Here is a 19,258-nt window from a genome sequence, read left to right as displayed (position 1 = left end):
TTATGAGGACTATAAGAATGCCTTAAGTACCTTTTAAGAAGATATCATCATTATCACTAGTTTATTTATTTTAAAGGCCACCACTAGTAACAATTGGCAAATTAACTGCAATTATGAGAATGTGGTTTTGTCCTTTTGCATCCCAAGTAAGCCAGTACTCAATGTTCAGGAGAAAATGTAAAAAGAGGATAAAAGAGTAAGTCTAGGTATGAATTTAAATCTTCATGACTTAAGCTTCTTGGTAAGCAATTTTTTTTAACCTGATACCTTGACTGTCATTTTGTAATTTCAGAGCCAATCTTGGTCATAAGAAAGAGAGATTCATACAATGAAAACTATGAATTCAATTTATGAAGTATGCTGATATTCCAAAAATGTCTACTTAGACAAAAGATATGAAAAAATTTTATCTTAAAAAGGTCCATTTCCAATCTAAAAATATAAACATTAGGAGATGAGTGATCATGTAGTGGAAAAACATTGCATTTGAAGAAGAAGACCTGCTCTGGAATCCAGATTCTGCCTGCTTCTTACTAGCTATATGATCCTAGGAAACTAGCAGGCTCTTTGTGCCTCAGTTATCTCATATGTCAGGGGATAATAATAATAGTAAAAATAAATACCTCATAGGATTTTGTGAATATTAATTGAGAAAATATTTGAAAAGTATATTTGTAAACTATAAATGCTATATAGCTGTATCCTAACCTTAGGAATATAATAAAAATTTCATCTTTAATTTTTTTTCTATTAAAAATTTATTAGCAGGAGGCATCTAGGTGGCTCAGGGGATTGAGAGCCAAGCCTAGAATTGGAGGTCCCAGGTCCAAATGTGGCCTCAGACATTCTTAGCTGTGAGACCCTGGGCAAGTCACTTGACCCCCATTGCCTAGCCCTTACCACTCTTCTGCCTTGGAGCCAATACACAGTATTGATTCTAAGATGGAAGGTGAGGATTTTTTAAAAAGAAAGGGTATTAGTGAGAGGCTATCATGAAATATGTAAGTCTTGAGTACTTCTGCATGAAGGAATTATAAAAGCTGGAAAAGGCCTGATTTATAATGTAACCGTTACCTTCACTTTTCATTAATGAATCTCGCCAAGATCTATTGGGTTACAAACCCTATTAGCAAGATGTCTCTGGCATTTTCTTCTGGAAAATGGAATGCATGCTCTTGTCCAGTCAGAGACAAATTCCCACTACTTCCGACATATGATACACTAGAAATAAAATATTGCTATCAGGATTCCCAATTATGGCATATTTTCAAATTCATATCTTGAGTATTACTTTTCCTCTTCTCTCCTATTTGAATCCTGAATTTTCTTTTGCAGAACCATAATTTGTTTTCCATTCATGCATATTTTATTTGTGCCGTTACAGATGTTACTCTATAATTTAGAACTATTAATGTGTATTATGCATTATAAAGAATTTATGCTATTCACTATAAAATGTATACCATATGCCCAACACCCCGCTCATACAGATGTATTGTTGAGTACCAATTTAGCCTTTCAAGAAGTACTGCCCACAAATAATTGTTTAAAGTCAGCCTAGTAATTACACACTGAACAGCAATTGCTCAGGCTAACTTGAACTTTATTATCCTATCGATCTAGGCGAGTCCTTTATTCACCAAGAAGGTGGGACTGAATTCTAGAGGATCCGGGCGTCGGGGCTCTCCTTAAGCGACATCTTGCCAGGACTTGGTTTTCTAAAAACAGGTCTTTATCCTGCAAAATGTGGGTGATGCTGCAGGTAGCACTGTCAGCATTCCAAGTGTTAGACGAATCACTTTGCAAGAGCCCCATCACTAAAAACACCACAGAACAAAATGTGAAGTGGAGAGTCCGCCGCAGGAAATCAATCTCCATCGGAAACTGAGGAACCGGGGGCTAAAGCGCCCATTTGGGGCTTGGTTTTGCCCAGATCTTTGGCTCTAGAGGCACTGCGAACACCCCGAGGTGTCCCGTAGTCCTAGAAGGTTACTTGCGAGTGCCGAGTGTTATAATGACTTTCCTTGAGTCACACGTAACTAAAGTGCGTAGATTTGAACTCATTTCTTCCAGGCTCTAAGGCATCCCACCCTTCTCATTTCATACATAATTAAATTGTTGAGAATTTGATTTCAGATCACAGAAAAGGGGGATTCTTGTAGTGTATGCAATAGTGAAAAGAAACTGAAATCATAGTCGGAAATGGAAAGTGGTTCTAGATATTGTCGAACTATCACGAAAGCAGAACATTGTGTCTTTTCCGAGTTGGACTGTCTCTGAACGGAATATTTTACTATCCACTTTTGATGAAGGCTCTCAAAAACGTACTCACTATACTCTTTGAGTGGGAGCACATTACAGAGCTAATAAACAAAAGACTAGCGCCATCTACTGGAAAACGTAGGTACTGCTCACCAAGTTAAATCGAATGGCTGATTATGTTAAAAGAGATGAAATGTTTATGTCTATTCAGAAAATAATATTTGCCAAGGGGGGGGGGGAATCCACCGAAAGGTTTCTTCAATACAATAAAACTTAAAAGGTTTAACTAAGCTGTAGAGAGTGTGAAATATAGGGAAACAGCACTGTGAAGCGAATATTCGATTTGAAGTCAAAGAAATTAGGTGTGAATCCTGGCTCTGTTTCCCCAGGTGTAAAACGATGGGGGCAAAAGAGACGAGCTCTAAGGTGCCTTCTGGTTCAAACTTTTATGATCCTAAAATGAAATGATGACATCCTAGGAAAGGATGGAGGAGAACTTTCTCCTCTTGGTTTTTGTCTTAAATTTGGTGAATGCACTCTATAAAATAATCAATTTTCCCCTGATTCCATTTCTCCTTTTAAGCAGTTGAATGAAAAATATCATTAAATTGGAGAATTCCGTGATGATCTTTATACTGTGATAAATTATATTTTTAAAGTGTATTTCAACTAACTGTGAACCTTTGAAGTAGATCCCATTGTCATGGAGAAACTGAGGTATAACGATTTTTTACCGGCAAAAAGTGTACTACATGCAAAGCTAGAAATAAAATTCATGGGTTCCATAGCTCTTATGCTGAGTGCAGAATAGCATATTCTAAACTTATAAAAGGAATTTGATAGAAGAAAATATAGTGTAACCAGGTATTGATGGTCCTTACTAAAGTATAATTAAAAACTGGTGATAGCATATTCCGTGATAACCTGTACTTAAAGAATCTTCTACTGATGTGAAACTAAAATATCCTAACATGATACCAAGTAAAACACTAGTGTATAGAACATATTTTTTATTTTTCCACATAAAAGATTCCTAAATCACTTTATAACAAAAATTGATATTTAATTTACCTACCATCATCTTCTTTAAATATGAAGCCCAGTAAGTAGTAATAATTTAATAATAATACTGATGCTACAGATTATCAAGAAAAAGTGATCTTAAAAATCTGTGGCTCGACATCTAAATTTTATATCGTTTTATTACCATATACAGAGCAGGTAGATGGCACAGTGGATAGAGTGCCATGCCTGGAGTCAGGTGTTAGACTGACTTCCTGAGTTCAAATCTGGCTACAGACACTTTCTAGTGAGATGATCCTGGACAGGTCATTTAACCCTGTTTGCCTCAGTTTCCTCATATGCAAAATGAGCTGGAGAAGGAACCGGCAAACCATTCAAGTGACATTGCCGAGAAAACTCCAAAATATACTCAAAAATAACAACAAAAATTACTATACTACTACTACTACTACTACTACTACTACTACTACTACTACTACTACTACTACTACTACTACTACTACTACAACTGACTTAAAAGTTGACCATACCTGAAACTAGAGTGCTGTGAATGCATTTTTCCTAGGGGTTTCTCGTACAATGCCAGTGTTCTAAATTCCTTTGAGTCCCCATGTCCCTTAGTTTCCTATAGCTCTACTAATTTCTAGGTTAAATTTGCCAATGAAGAGACAGTCAGTCACATAAAGTTCCATTTATACCATGTTTATTTAATATGTTTTCTAGGGGAGAAAGCTGGTTTTTCTGTTCAAACTAGATCATCAGGGCAGTTAGGAGGCTGAGTAGATAGAAAGCCAGACCTGGAGACAGGACATCCTGGGTTCACCTCTAACCTCAGGCACTGTCTAGCTGTGTGACCTTGAACAAGTCACTTAACCCCAGTTGCCTTGCCCTTACCACTCTTGTGCCTTGGAGCCAATACTTGATATCAATTCTAAGACAAAAGGCAAGGGTTAAAAAAATCAATGTGATCCAGACATCTTCACTAGAAATTCCTGAACTGATCTATTTCAGCATTCTAGTCTATATAGAGTTCATGATTAAGTCCTCCGGATAAGCCTCTTCAGTGGAGCAGACTTGATGTTTACGGTGGCCCAAGACAAAACTCCAGATCTGTGACAACGTCTTTCTTATTACTGTTCACAGAAATTAAAAGAAATTCCTAAGAGCTCTTGCCTATAAGATCAGCTGACCAGTGAAAACCACAGGCTCACACTTACCGACCTGCTTCGCCTGAGGATGGTGATACTGATGCTCATTTACGATTTTGACTATATAGAGTCTATATATTTTATAGTAATTTGGGACCACCTTGAAAATGCAGGCTGCTTACATTTATTATAATTAGAACTGAGTAACTTTAATAGTCGTTCAAATCCTAAAAGGAGTAGAGAACAAGAAGAGTTTGGTGTAGTGGTTTATAGAGTCCAGAAGAGCTGGGTTTGAATCCTGCCTCAGACACACTTATTGGTTATATCACTCTATGCAAGAATCTCCTAATTCAGTCTCAGTTTCTCCATCTGTAAAACTAGAATAATAATAATAATAATAGCATCCAACTCACAGAGCTGTGAGGATCGAGGGAAACTAAATGTAAAAAGCTCTATAAACCTTAGGGAATTACAAAAATAACAATGTTGGTGTTTTAATCTGACATTTTTTCCCAACAGTATATCCCCATCATCATATGCAAGAGGTTAGGTAGGAGCGACATACTTCCATGAACCACAGTAGATATGAAATCAGTCCTATGTGCCTCCATGAGTCTGAGGGCAAAAAACTCCAGTACCATTGGAATGGCAGTAAATCAACAATTGGCCAGGACAATCTGAGCATACAGAACTGAAAAGGATCTCATCACCCGTGATGAGGAGAGCAAGTCTGGTATCCATAAAAATACTATGAGGTATTTTCTCACAAGGCTTACTCCAGTACTACTGAGACCACTCCATAGTCTTCAAGGTTATAATGATCATCTGCTAGAATCTATTATACCTATGCTTCCCCCAATAGAACTGCAGCTCTTTCTAGACAAGAATTGCTTTGGTACATCTTTCTCCCTCTAGCATCTAATCAAGAACCTGGAAATAGCAGGTGTTTAATCAATATTTCCTTTCCTTTTAAACCTTCACCTTCTGTCTTGGAAGCAATATTGCAGAAGAGTGATAAGGTCTAGGCAATGGGCATCAAGTGACTTGCCCAGGGTCACACAGCTGGGAAGTATCTGAGGCCAGATTTGAACCCAGGACCTCCCGTCTCTAGGTCTGACTCTCAATCCACTGAGCCACCCAGCTGCCCTCAAAATTTTCTGATAAGAAAAGAAAGGAATGGAATGAAAGATTGATCCACTATGCCTACCATCTTCTTCCTCCACACTGACACTACTTAGGACCCCCTAACTCCCTAGAAGAGGTCTATCTATATATTCCATTCTGAACTTTGGAGGAAGGACACTGGCCATGTATATGGAGGACAGCCATGAGGATTGTCAGTCACCTAACATTTATGGTGTCCCAGGCACAGTGCTAAGGTCTAGACCTTGAGAAGACTAGATCATCCCATGCAAGCATTAGGCACCAAAAGGTATTTAGCTAGAAGAGAAGATTCAAAGCAAACAGGAGAGCTTCCTTCAAACACATAAAGATGGCAGAGGGATGATGACATTTGTCCCTTCTAAAGCCACAGAGGGCATAATCAGGACTTTGGAGGGGGATCTAAAGAGGCAGATTTCAAACAGATTTTGTTAAGGTTTTTTCCTATTTTAAAATTTCCTAGAAATCTCAGGAAATAAGAGGGTTCATTGGAGACCTTCAAAGGGAGGCCAGATGGCCACTTGTTGGGAATGGAGTGGAGGCAATAACTGCTGAAGCAGATGAGTAACTGATTGGAGCTGGTGTCAGGAAATTGTCATTGTTCAGTCCTGTCTGCCTCTTCCTGACCCCATTTGAGGTTTTCTTGGAAAAGATACTGGAGTGGTTTACCATTCTTTCTCCAGCTGATTTTACAGATGAGGAAACTGAGACAAAACAAAAGTTAGGTGACTTGCCCAGAAATACACATCTAGTAATCATATGAAGCTGGATTTGAACTAAAAAAGACAAGTCTTCCTGCTTCAAGGTCCAGCACTCTACCCACTATGTCACCTAGCTACCCACTGAATCTCATCTATCTGAATCTGCTCAGGCACCCTATCTGCCCAATTTGAACTGAGTTCAAATTTAACTTGCTAGATGTGTGATTTTTGACAAGGTCATTTAACATCTGTTTGCCTCAGTTTCCTTATTGGAAAATGAGGTTAATAATAGCACCTACATCCCAGGATTATAATGACCTGATCATTACAAAGTGCTTGCAAACCTTAAAGCACTACATGCTGGCTATTATAATCATGCCCTTCCAATACCACCAAAAAATGTTGTAAACAACTACTAGACTGGTTAACAAAATTCACCAGACTTTTGTGTTATGCCTAACATCCGGTGGCAGGCACAACAGGTAGGCTGATTATGCAGAATTGTTAAGGATCAATATAAGGGTACCATGATTGGAATGGGAGATTTTAGTTTCTAATCCCAGCTCCAACTCCTGAATGAATGAAGTATTTATTAAACACTTACTATATGCAAAGCACAGTACTAAGTGCTAGGGATAAAAAAAGCATCCAACACCTCTAAGCCTCGATTTCTTTATCTGTAAAATAGGATGAAGTTTAAAATCCCTTTATGCTCTAAATCTATGATCCAGGAATGAAGGAAAGTCTGATTCAACCATCTCTGTGCTAAATTGTCTAAGCATGTGCCTAGCAAACAGGAGCCTATTCAGGATACTGATTTTCTGCACCTACCATTCACTTGTTTTGGGGGTGAAATAACAATATTAATTTGGAGGGATTTCGGATGGAAAACACATAGGGATTACCTTTGCTTTTATTCAACAGAGATTAGAGGTTTGGGGGGAAAGGATGAGCCCTTCCCAGGAATAATGGAGCTGGACCAAATATACAGTTTGATCTGTAGCACCTCTCTTTACCATGTGGATCCATGGTGTAAAAAAAAAAAAGCCTCTTTCCAGAGTGAGTCAATGACCAAAGAAACATTAGAAGAATCGCCTTTAGGGCCATCTGGTGTTGATTTTTTGTCTATACCTCCTGAGTACTCACCAAGTCCACAAAGTGAAGGAAGCAATAATTCTTCTCTGGCCAGTACAACTCCCTAAGTGGAGTCACCTGGCATTTCTACATGCGTTAGGCTAACACAGAGATGGTCTCACAAAAAGGGTTCCTCCTCTTCGTTGGTGGAAAGATGTTGGCTAAGATGAGTCAGAGTGGACTGGATACATGCCAGAGGGCATATCTATGTAGCTACAAGGAAAGGTTCCTATTGGAGGGGCCAAGGGGAAGGGAGGTTCCCTCAAATTCCTATTTGTGTCCTGTCCTTAACTGCCTAGAAGGATGGGGAATATCCCCAAATCATTTTACAACAATAAATGAACTGCAAACACAAAGCTCTGCTCATCCTTTGCCTACGAGAACATTGAGTTTGAAGTGGATGGTTTTTTGTTGTACAAAGATTTCTGCTCAATGAATTTCAATCAGGGGTAGGTACATCTGGTAGCAAATTAAAGGGACACCACCACCTTGCATGGAACAAATTCAAGATGGCACAATAAAAAAGGAATTGGACTTGGCATCAAAGGACATGAATTCAAATCATACGGAGACAACTTTAAAATCATGGACCAGTCTCTAGGGTTCTCATCTATAAAATGAATAAGTTGGACCAGCTGATCTCTAAGGTCCCTTCTACCTCTAAATCTATGATGCTATGAATTCTCAGAAGCTTTCTTTGTTCTCCAAAATTCTCATTTTGACTTTTCATATGAAATTATTTCTATGTATCATTATGATGACAAACACTATTAAAATGTTAGGGAAATGGGGTAATGTTTTGCCAAAATACTACATGTGGGAATTAGCATAAGAAGAAAAAATGGACAATAGTTTATGAACAGAAGTTGTTTGGTCAGGGAATTCAGCATGGAATATTGTCCTGGAAGGTTTATTTTATCACATTAAAAAATGTAAGCAGGGCAGATAAGTGGATAGAGCTCCAGCCCTGTAGTCAGGAGGAGAACTGTGTTCAAAACTGACCTCAGATACTTCTTAGTTGGGTGACCCTGGGCAAGTCACTTAGCCCCATTTACCTAGCTCCTGTCATTCTTCCCAGAGTTGATATTAAGACAGAAGGTATGGTTTGTTGGTTTGTTGGTTTTTCAGAAAATAGCTATGCTCTCTTTCTGCCACCATGACTGAGCTACCTTTGCACTGCACCATCTAGCTGCCCCTTTGGTGTATACATACCCACAGACACATATACAATGAGATATGGAGCTAAACCGGACATTATGGAATATATACAGCACCATTTTGATAGTGTTTATCATCATTACTGTTATTATATACCAATCAATAACCACTAACAATGACCACTCACAACTAGGTACCTTTAAGATATAAATAATTGCTTTAAGATGTTTGTCAATCAAGATGAACTGAATTGCTCGATTTGTGGGTTTGCAATATGAATGAATGGAAAATGAAAATAATTTTCCTGATTGTCTTTGTAATAAATGATCCTTGATTCTTACTTCTGCTCACAAGTAATGTATGCTCAAAATGAAAGGCAATACATCTAATTTTTTCTAAAAACAATTATAAAAATTACCAAAAAAACATAATACAAATAACTGTTTTAAACAAAAAACAACTTAAGTCTTGGTTAGGTCATTGCAAATAAAATGCAACATTTCTAGATGTTCTAGTATTTTTCCTCAAGGCTAAAAGGTACAAAGTTAGGGGAAGTCTAGTCCAATCCTTGCCCAAACAGGAGTTCCCATTATAACCCCTGCAGTGTTGTAATTCATTAGAATCTTTTTGAGGACATTCTGTGACACAAACTTGCTACATGTACTTCCTAGGCAGTCAATGTGCTTTGAAACAATCTCATGCCTAACACACCAGCCAAAAAGTACAAAATAAAAACTACTTTGGCCAAAAACTTAGCAATGACTCCTTGTCAAATTTCATAACAATAAAAACATTAACTAAATAAATTATTAAAATAAAAATGGAAAATTATCTAATCCCTGAATTATTTTTACATCAATTTAAAATTTTGATGGCCTTTTTTGGTCTATTTTAGTCATTTAAACATGAAATATTTTCCCTTTACATTTGTCCAATTCTAATCAAGCATTGATTAAATTGATTCAATATATACTTATAGTCTATATATAATATATGAATAATAATATAATATAACATATATAATGTATACTTTCTATACAGCCTTGGAATTATGATGACAGTAGAGGGTGGAGATGGAGGTGGGAAGGAGGGGGAAGGGGATTACATGGCCCCATCTATACTGGATCAATTTTATAAAAGAATGGAAACCAAGATCACTTTACATGTTAAATATTACAACTGTGCATTTTTTAAAAATCCCATAGTGCATAGGCTGAAAACACAGGAGAAATTGCTGTCTATTTTGAAAATTTCTTTGAAGCAATGGGACACATTGGCATGCAAAAAAGAATGTATACATGCTAATGATAATAACATTTGCCATGCAAATAAGGTAGACAGTGTGCTATAACATAAAATTAAAATGGTGGTCTTTTCATCTGCTACCATAAATAGATAGATAGATAGATAGATAGATAGATAGATAGATAGATAGATATTTTTGTATGTATATTGAGAGCCACAATAAAATGTTCAAATTTTCCTTTGTTTTATGATTTTGAAAGACAACTAGATTTGAGTTTAGAGAGTCTACTAACCCTTTATCTCTCTGGGCCTCAGTTTTCTCATCTGTCAAATTACAGAGTTAGAGTAGGTGATCTCTATGATCTTTATAGCCCTAAAACCCATGATCTCATAGAATCATAAATCTCAAAAGGCAAATAAAATGTGTTGACTTTGGTTGAGGTTTTAAGTATTCACCTATAGATTTTGTTGTTATTAAAGAACATTTTTTTTTCCTTTTAAACAATGGATTTCTTTTTTGTTGTAGGTATTCTATCATTTTTTCAGCCATTTCCAAGTTTTTGTAACCCCATTTTTAGTTTTCTTGGCAAAGACACTGGAATGGTTTGCCATTTCCTTCTCCATCTCTTTTTACAAATGAGGAAACTGAGGCAAACAGTGTTTGGAGTTTTCTTGGTAAAGACACTGGAATGCTTTGCCATGTCCTTCTCTAGTTCATTTTATAGATGAGAAACTGAGACAAACAGGATTAAATGACTTGCCTAGGGTCACACAGCTATTAAGTGTCTGAGGCTAGATTTGAACTCAGGAAGATGAGTCTTCCTAACTCCAGGCTCAGTATTGTATCCACTGCACCATCTAGGCTTCTTTATGATGGAGTTAAGATTTTTAAGTGATTTTGTGAATTATAAAAAGCAACCAAAATGACTATGTTTACTCCTAGGGAAATGGAAAGCATTTTTGCTGGCTATCATTTGGAAAGCAGAAAGTGTTTTAAATCAAGACTGTCAGAAACTTAACAGACCTCATTTTCCTCCTATTAAAGAAGAGGCTGCTTTTGGAATATTAGCAAAACCAGACAGTGTTTCTGAGGCTTTGAAGGACGTGAGAAGGTGAGAAAAGCCCCCCAGTGATCGAGAATCCATTTCTGCCTTCACAAGGGGCTCTAAACTAAAGGAAGACTGAAATTGAGCAAAACATGGTCAAGTGTCATTTCCTGCAGCAGAAACCCCCACTCCTACCAGGGCCCTCAATAGGCAGGACAACAAACAGCACACATTCAACCTGAGGGAAGCCCACAGGCTCGCTGGGCCACTGGCTGGCTCTTTGTCACCAGATGAAGCAAGTTGAATGCAGACATCACTGTGTTGTCTTCACCAACAAAACGAGAGGCAAAGAGCAGGGGCAAGAGCTGAGTGGGAAAAAAAAAGATGAAAATAAATTGAAGCATCACATATGTCAGACACATTCCTTAATGCAGCTGAGGGGCCGGGGGGGGGGGGTGCGGGGGGGGCTTTATCAGGAACTGGGCACAGGGCATAGGAAGGAGCAGAGCTGGTCCTTCGGTTTTCACTAAGATGGGCTTTGAGTTTGCATTCTCCATCCTGCCTTGTTATTTCGTTGTTGGTTTGGTTCGTTTTTGTTTTTGTTTAATCTTCTCTCTTAGTATCAATTCCAAGGCAGAAGAGAGTCAAGGGTGAGGCAAGTGGGGTGAAGAGACTTGCAAAGGGTAGCCAGTTAGGCAACAGCTGAGGCCAAATTTGAACTCTGGAAGATGAGTCTTCCTGTCTCCAGACCTGGATCTCTAGCTACTGGGCCACCTCGCTGCCCTTCGAGGAACCTACATTGTTCATAATAAATGTAAAAAGACTGGGAGTGGGAAGAATGGCAAATTCCAGTCCAATACTTGTTAAGTGAAGCCTACATATTTAACAAATGTGCAAAAGATTAAGGAGAAATAAATTTAAAAGGTCCCTAACCATAAGAAACTTGCAATCTAATTAGGAGAAGAAAGAGTACAAATGGGGGTGGGGGGGAATGATAGGAGATGAATATAATAAAGGAAAAAGAAGAGTAAGAAAAGCAAATCAAGAAAATCTGAGGGAAGAAGAGAGAATTTCTAGATAGAAGACTCCCAGAAGGCTTCATGAAGGAGGTGGCACCTACACTAGGTTCTGAAAGAAGAAAGGGGTTTTAATAGGGAGAAGAAAATAGAGTTATTTTCTAAACATGGCAGACAGTCCATGTGAAATCATGAAAGAAGAAAAAGCAGAATGAGATCTTGGTGAATAAATAATATAATTTGACTGAAGTAGTATGAAATTAAGCTGGAAGGTCAATGACACTATTGTTCTTCCTTCATCCATTATCATCTCCTGACTCTGAGCCTTTGCAATGGTCTCCTGTGCTTGAAATACTCTTCTTCTTCACCTCTACCTCCAGGGTTCCCTGACTCTCTACAATACTCAATTTAAATCCTACCTTCTTCAAGAGACCTATCCTTGGTCCCTTCTTTTGCCTCACCTCCAACTACTACTGCTAATTGCCTTCCTTTCTTGATATGAATTCTCATCTATACAATGTACAAGATGTCCCAAAAGTCTTAGGGCAGTTTAAAATTTTAGTAATTAGTTATTTACATATTGTCTTCCCCTTTGGAATGTGAGCTCCTTCATGGGATTTTTTTGCCTTTTTTTATCCCTGAGGCTTACAACATAGTAAGTGCTTTAATAATTAAATTAATAATGTATTTATACATTGTTATCTATATGCATAAATAAACATAAATATAAAATATAAATAACTTAAATTTTAATTAAATGTTTGATAAAATCATTAATAAATGCTCATTCATAGATTGACTGAATGAATGAAGGGTTTCTGGCACCAAATCGTGCCATGCCTTAAATGCCAGGTACTCTACTAAGTTCTTGAGAGAAAAGAGAGGCAAAAACAGTCCCCACCTCAAGGAGTTTATATTCTAATGACACTAAATCTAATAAACAACCAGATACACAATGTAAGGTTTCTACAAAGTAGATGGAAAGTTACTAAATAGGTGAAATGTTCTAACTAAATTTTAGCAAGGCATTTAACCAAATTTCTCATGACATTCTTCATTTTTTCTTTACTTTTTTTTTATGATGCCAAACCCCCTTCCATATTGGTCTCTACTGTAAGAACACACTCATACAAAACCAAAACCCCCAAATAAAATCATAAATACACTCATGTGGAAGATAGTCTGCTTTGAGCCATTCAACCAACTTCAGTGGTTCTCTCTCTCTGGAGGTGCACTGCATTCCCCATCATGACATTATTATGGAAAAGGTAGAGAGATTCAGTCGATTTGGAAATAGGTGAATGATGAGGACCTAAGGGATCAACCCTTAACATTAGAAAGATTATTTAAGTCTAGCCTCAGTTTGCTCTTGACTTGAGCCAGTGTGGTACAGTGGGAAGCATTCTGGATTCAGAGTCGGAAGCTCTTCATTCCATACCTATGTGACCCCAGACAATGTTTCCCCCTCTATAAAATGGCAGTCCTTCCCAGCTCTAAGTCCACCATCCCATAATATTATCAAAGACTAGAAAGCCGGCATTTTCTTTTCAGTTTGAAAATGAATGATGCAATCAAACCATATCAATAGCCTTTAGACGAGGGAGAAGCACAATTTCCTCTGGCCATATTATCTTTTAAATGCAAACTCCCTCAAAAACTTGCTTCTCATCTCTAACTACAATTATCCAAGTCAAATGCCACATCCAAGGTTTGCGGTGCAATCAGCATTAGAAATGACTTGAGACATCGTGACTTAGAATTAATTCCTCGATCTCCTTCAAATGGGTGAGACTAGCTCAATTTCCTGAAGCAAAATAAAAAAAGAGGCTGTCCTTGGTCTCTGGTGACCTCCTTTAAGAACAACCACATCGTCTACAGTAATATATTTCGCCAAATCGCTCTGGAGTCTATCTGACAGAAATCTGCTTGTATTACCGTGCCTGAACTCTGACTTCTCCCATCGAACCCACGTCAAAACCGCCAGATCTTTGCATTGCTGACCGGAGACAAAAGGGAGCAATGAGGGGAAGGTAAGTTTCGCAGTGCCCTGCCTGGAAGAACCATTAAACAGAAATAAACATGTCATTTTCACGAGTGACTGCAGGACCCGTAAAAGAACATTCCTCTGGAGCAGACTACTGGCCAATAAAAGATCAAAAGTCAATACCTCACAATGCCACGAATTTAAAAAAAATGTTTTTAATGTATTTGTGGAGGGGCCAAGTGACCTTCTCGGTGAGGGATAAAGCGTGCAGTGAAAATGTAATTACCCAGCAAAGCTGCAGCCTTATTGTACTTCTGCAGCTGATCATAAAAACCCTCTTCCTAGTCTGTTTCATCAATTGCAAGACCCAGGACCGCCTTCCAACCACAGCGGCCATCTGGCTTGTGTCAAAGCCCCGAGAGCCAAGTGAGCTACAATGCCACGGAAAGAAAAGCAGTGATGTCACTCCCCTCCGCGGGTCAAGCCACGAACAGAAATGTGGGCCGCAATTAAAAAGTCCTTGTCACTTCCATGCAGGAGCCTCCAGCCCGGGTGACCACCGCCGTTACTGGCTTGGTCTGGCTGTTACCCGAATAACCAGGGTTCCATCTAGTGGCGAAAATCGTTTTGCCCGATTTTTAAAAATGCAGAAGCTCAACTCAACCGGTCAGCTTGGGGAAAGGAGTCCGCTTTGGGTAGCAACAGGAACAGGACCTCTACGTTCATGGAGTTTAAAAGCAGCGATACCTAGATCCAATGAGATATGAAAAAAAAAAAAGGACGACTTGGCACTAGCACTATGCCGCCAATCTCAAGCAAGCTGAGCAGCCACTGAAACTCCTTTCAGTCCATATGATCTAATGACGATGATGAGGCTGATAACTGGCATTTGTAGAGCACTTTGAGGTTTGCAAAGCACTTTACAAATATCTCATCTTATCCTCACAAACCCCAATCTAGTAATAATAAATAACAAGCTCAAACAGGAACCATTTCATAGTGCTCTTAGTATAAGTAGAACTAGCATTTATATAGCACCTCGAGATTTGCAAAGCACCTTACAAACATGTTATCTCATTCTAGCCTCCCCAAACCCTAATCTAATAATAATAAACAATAGTAATTCTCAAAGAGTGACCATTTCATAATCCTTTTTGTTAATAATAATGATAATAATTATAATAGCTAGGATTTATATAGCCCTTTGAGGTTTGCAAAGCACTTTACAAATTTATTGTTCTCATTCTAGCCTCACAAAACCCTAATCTAATAATAATAAACAATAATAATTCTCAAAGAGTGACCACTTCATAATCCTATTAGTCAATATAGTATAATAGCTAACATTTGTATAGCACTTTACAGTTTGCAAAGCACTTTACAAATATTCTCATTTTGTCCTTACAAAAAACCTAATCTAATAATATAAAATAATAATAATTCTCAAATAGTGATCATTTCAAAATCCTATTAGTCAACATAGTATAAAAATAATAGCTAGCATTTACAAAGTAGTTTACAGTTTGCAAAGCACCTTCCAAATATCATGTCATTTTAGCCTCATAAAAACCATAATCTAATAATAATATAATTCTCAGAGACTATTTCATAATCCTGTTAGTCACTATAGTAGAATAATAAAAGCTAGTGTTTACATAGCATTTTATAATTCACAAAGTGCCTTACAAATATCTCATTTTATTCTTACAAAAACCCTAATCTAATAATAAATAATGGGAATTCTGAAACATGATCATTTTATAAAACTGTTGGACAATATAACTAGTTTTTATATAGCACTTTAAAGTTTGCAAAGCACTTTACAAATATTATCTCTTTTTACCCTCACAACAACCCAGGGATGTAGGTGCTTTTGGTATTCCCATTTTTCAGAGAAACATAGAAATATATTTATACTTGCCACAAAAAAAGTAGATAATCCAGGAAATGAAAACACAAACAGGACAGTGTTTATCTTTCCTTTTCTTTTCTTTTTTACATTTTTATAGTGAACTACACATTACAGAAAAATCATGGGCTTTTCTAAAGAATTTATATACTAATGCAAAGCTCAAGTTTTTTGTTTTCAAATACCAAGAGAATTTCAAAATTAGGTAACTCTGTGGTGAGAACCAAAACAAGACAGAATGATGCTATTTCAAAAATGCTAATCATTTTCCACCAAAAGCACTTTCCCCTAAACAATTTCCTTCCCTTCATTCCAGTATTTATAAGAATCACAGAATCTCCAAGTTGAGAGGGACCCAGTTCCATCCAATTCAAAACATACATGTACAGGAATCCTTTCTACATCATACTTAAAGGGTAATCATTCTTTTTTTATTTAAAGTCTTCCATTGAGAGGGTGCCCTATGGAGGCAGCCCCATTCTGCTTTGGCAAAGTGTCCTTCACATCTCACTATGTCACTTCCTTGCTCAAGAATCCGCAGTGGCTCCCTATAGCCTCTAAAATAAAATGTGAATTCCTCTGTCTGGCATTTAAGAACACTTCACAACCTGGCTCCAACCTAGATTTCCACCCAGATGAGATGTTACTGTTTCCCCCTTACATTCGAGCCTATTTGCAACCTCCACATACTTCTCTGTCCTCTGGGAACAAAGATCACTCTTCATATCTTAAAATGTAAATGATAAATGGACCTTCATCTCTTAATTTATACTCAAAATACTCACATGTTATTATACTAACATTATTTTTAATGTTACATCCTCTAAGTTCTTAATAGTTGTCTATTCTTACCCTTAACCCTTCAAAGATGGAATAACTTGCTTCCATGCAAAACAAGAAACCTTTTAGGAGATTCCACAGTCATTTTTCCTAAAAGCAACAAAAGCCCAATCCATTTTAGAGTTTCTGATTCTGAGCTTAACTCCTAGGTAAGAGAACAACAAAAACAGGGAAGCAAATTGTTGAGCATCTTCCTTACCATTTGGGGGACAATATAACACAATGAATCCCCCAGCCAAGTTGAAGGAACTGGTTCCCAGCTCTAGTGTTGGCATTGGTGTTCACTTTTGTTTTTAATCCTTATCTTCTATTTTAGAATCAATACTTTGTATTAGTTCCAAGACAGAAGAGTGGTGAGGTCTAGGCAATAGGAGTTAAGTGACTTGCCCAGGGTCACACAGCTGAAATGTCTGAGGCCAATTTTGAACCCAAGACCTCCCATCTCTAGGCCTGGCTCTCAATCTACTGAGCCACTTAATTGCCCCATGGTGTCCACTTTCTTGCTTTAACTTAATTAAGATGTTGAACTAAGGTGAGGTCAGCCCTCCTCCCATTCCTTTCCCATGTCATCCCCCCCATGTATGTACACATGCCCTTAATTTGTAATATGTAGGCATTACTTCTGTGATTTTCCTGCCATTGTAACTAATGGATTACAAACTGGACAGCTCAGAGAACTGGATCATGATCTCATATTTATTTCCAAGTTCACTGAATCTGGCCCATTTTTTTACAAACTTGCCTTGTTACTATTTTCAAACAATGATGACTACGTGTTAGTCAAAGGAATTTTCATCTTGTAGGTCTCCTAGCAAGAAAATCATTTAAAGAGAAGGAAAGAGGAATCTTCATTATCCAGAGCATTCAAGCTATTCTAAGCATATTGATCAAGCCAGTTAACACTGACATGAGTTTCTGGTACTTTCATCATATTAGAGTATAAATTCATTTTTAAATGCCTTGATTACTCCATTCAAGTTTCTAAAATGCAGCACTTCCAAAGCCAGAAAAATTATTAGACCCAATCTAGATTTCACTTCAGAATTTCCTTCTTCTGTTATACCATTCTAGGAATACTTCAGTGAAAAAACAAGCCTGAAATGAAAATCTGAAATGAACTAGTCCTACTTGTTGAATTTTCCTAAGGGCCACCTAGGTGACACAGTGAATAGAGCCGGGGCTGGAGTCAAGAAAACTCATCTTCCTGAGTTCAAATGTAGCTTCAGACATTCACTAGCTGTGTGACCCTGTGCAAGTCACTTAAGCATGCTGGCCTCAGTTTCCTCATCTGCCAAATGAGAAGAAAATGGCAAAACACTCTAGTATCTTTGCCAAAAAACAAAAACAAATAGGCTCACAAAGTCAGATATGACTGAAAAAAGATTGAACAAAAATAATTTTTTTCTGAACCCCTTAGGTCTATACTGAAAATCATCATCAAATTTATTTTTTTCTATAGATTCTAAGAGTTTCCCAGTAGTGTTCTAATCATAGAATTTAACGAAAGTAAGGTGTCACTCCCCTATTTGGCAGTCATCAGGAATTATACTTTTTTTAAAGCAATTATCTCAATTGATCTCATATAAAGATCAGTCTATTACAACACCAATATCACTATTCATGATTTCAGGCAGCATTAGCCCAATATTATTAACTTACACAGAGTCTGAAAATCACTTCCAGGAGTATGAACTGTTCCAGGACATGTGAACAGGGTCTTGAAGCTTAGAGTATGACAGGTGTCGGGCAAGCCCATTTCAATCCAACAAACATATATTAAGTACCTATTTTGTTGCTGGGCGCTGTACGAGATATGGCAGAGATAAACAAGCAAACAAAAGCAGTTTCTGCCCTGAAGGAGCCTATATTACTAGGAGGGAGGAAGAGAAATTGCACAGATAAATGAAAAGAATGTGAATTGTTTTTTCAAGAGGAAGAGAGCACTAAGTACTAATGAGATTGGAAAGCTTTCCTGTAGGATGCCCGGAAGTTGAAATCAGAAATCTAAGAGGCAGAAGCAAGAAGGGAGAATATTAAGAGCACCAGGAAAAGACATGGAGATGGGAGAATTCAATTCTATCTAGGGAAGCAGCAAGGATGCTCTTTTGCCTGAAATACAGAATACACGCAATGTCCCATGAGCTTGGAAGGACTGGAGTTAGACTGTGAAAGGCTTGTTGTTGTTTTTTTAAACCCTCACCTTCTGCCTTAGAATCCATACTAGCTCCCAAGGCAGAAGAACAGTAAGAGCTAGGCAATGGGGGTTAAGTGACTTGCCCAGAGTCACACAGGTAAGAAGTGCCTGAGGCCACGTTTGAATCCTGGAACTTCCATTTCTAAGCCACCTAGTTACCCCTTGTAAAGAGTTTTAAATGGGCACTGGGTGTCTTACAGAGGGGAGGAGAGTCTGAGCAACTTTCTGTTCCAGCAGTGATGTACAGTTAATGCTCTCCTGAAGGTGAAAGAGAATTGGGCTCAATGATTAACTGTGATTTCAAAGGAATAGAAGAGAAAAAAATTCTCTCTCTTATACAAGGAAATCAATGACTTTTTATTAAAGGGAGACTTTATATTTGGAAAATCCTAGGTTTTATTCAGATTCCTATTAATACAGATTGCTCAGTGACCACA

At 37.7% G+C, this 19,258-nt stretch overlaps 1 protein-coding gene across 5 annotated transcripts in view; it reads right to left on the bottom strand.

The window, feature by feature from the left end:
- The window catches only part of MSRB3 (methionine sulfoxide reductase B3), a 216,117-nt gene that overhangs the window by 169,546 nt on the left and 27,313 nt on the right, over nucleotides 1-19,258 (bottom strand). For 4 of the 5 annotated variants that reach the window (XR_008912080.1, XM_056798404.1, XM_056798403.1 and 1 more), the window contains exon 2: nucleotides 11,117-11,243. The exons of the other annotated variant lie outside the window; for it this stretch is intronic. Coding sequence is in view for 3 of the 4 variants with exons in the window: in XM_056798403.1 (XP_056654381.1) it covers nucleotides 11,117-11,243 (127 nt within the window). In the remaining variant the exon portion in view is untranslated. The remainder of the gene's footprint in view (nucleotides 1-11,116; nucleotides 11,244-19,258) is intronic. 5 annotated transcript variants of the gene reach the window in all.

The sequence above is a fragment of the Monodelphis domestica genome, chromosome 5 (genome assembly GCF_027887165.1).
Source record: "Monodelphis domestica isolate mMonDom1 chromosome 5, mMonDom1.pri, whole genome shotgun sequence".
NCBI lineage: Eukaryota > Metazoa > Chordata > Mammalia > Didelphimorphia > Didelphidae > Monodelphis > Monodelphis domestica.
Note: the sequence above shows the minus strand (reverse complement) of the source record. Positions and strands in the feature narration are given on the sequence as shown.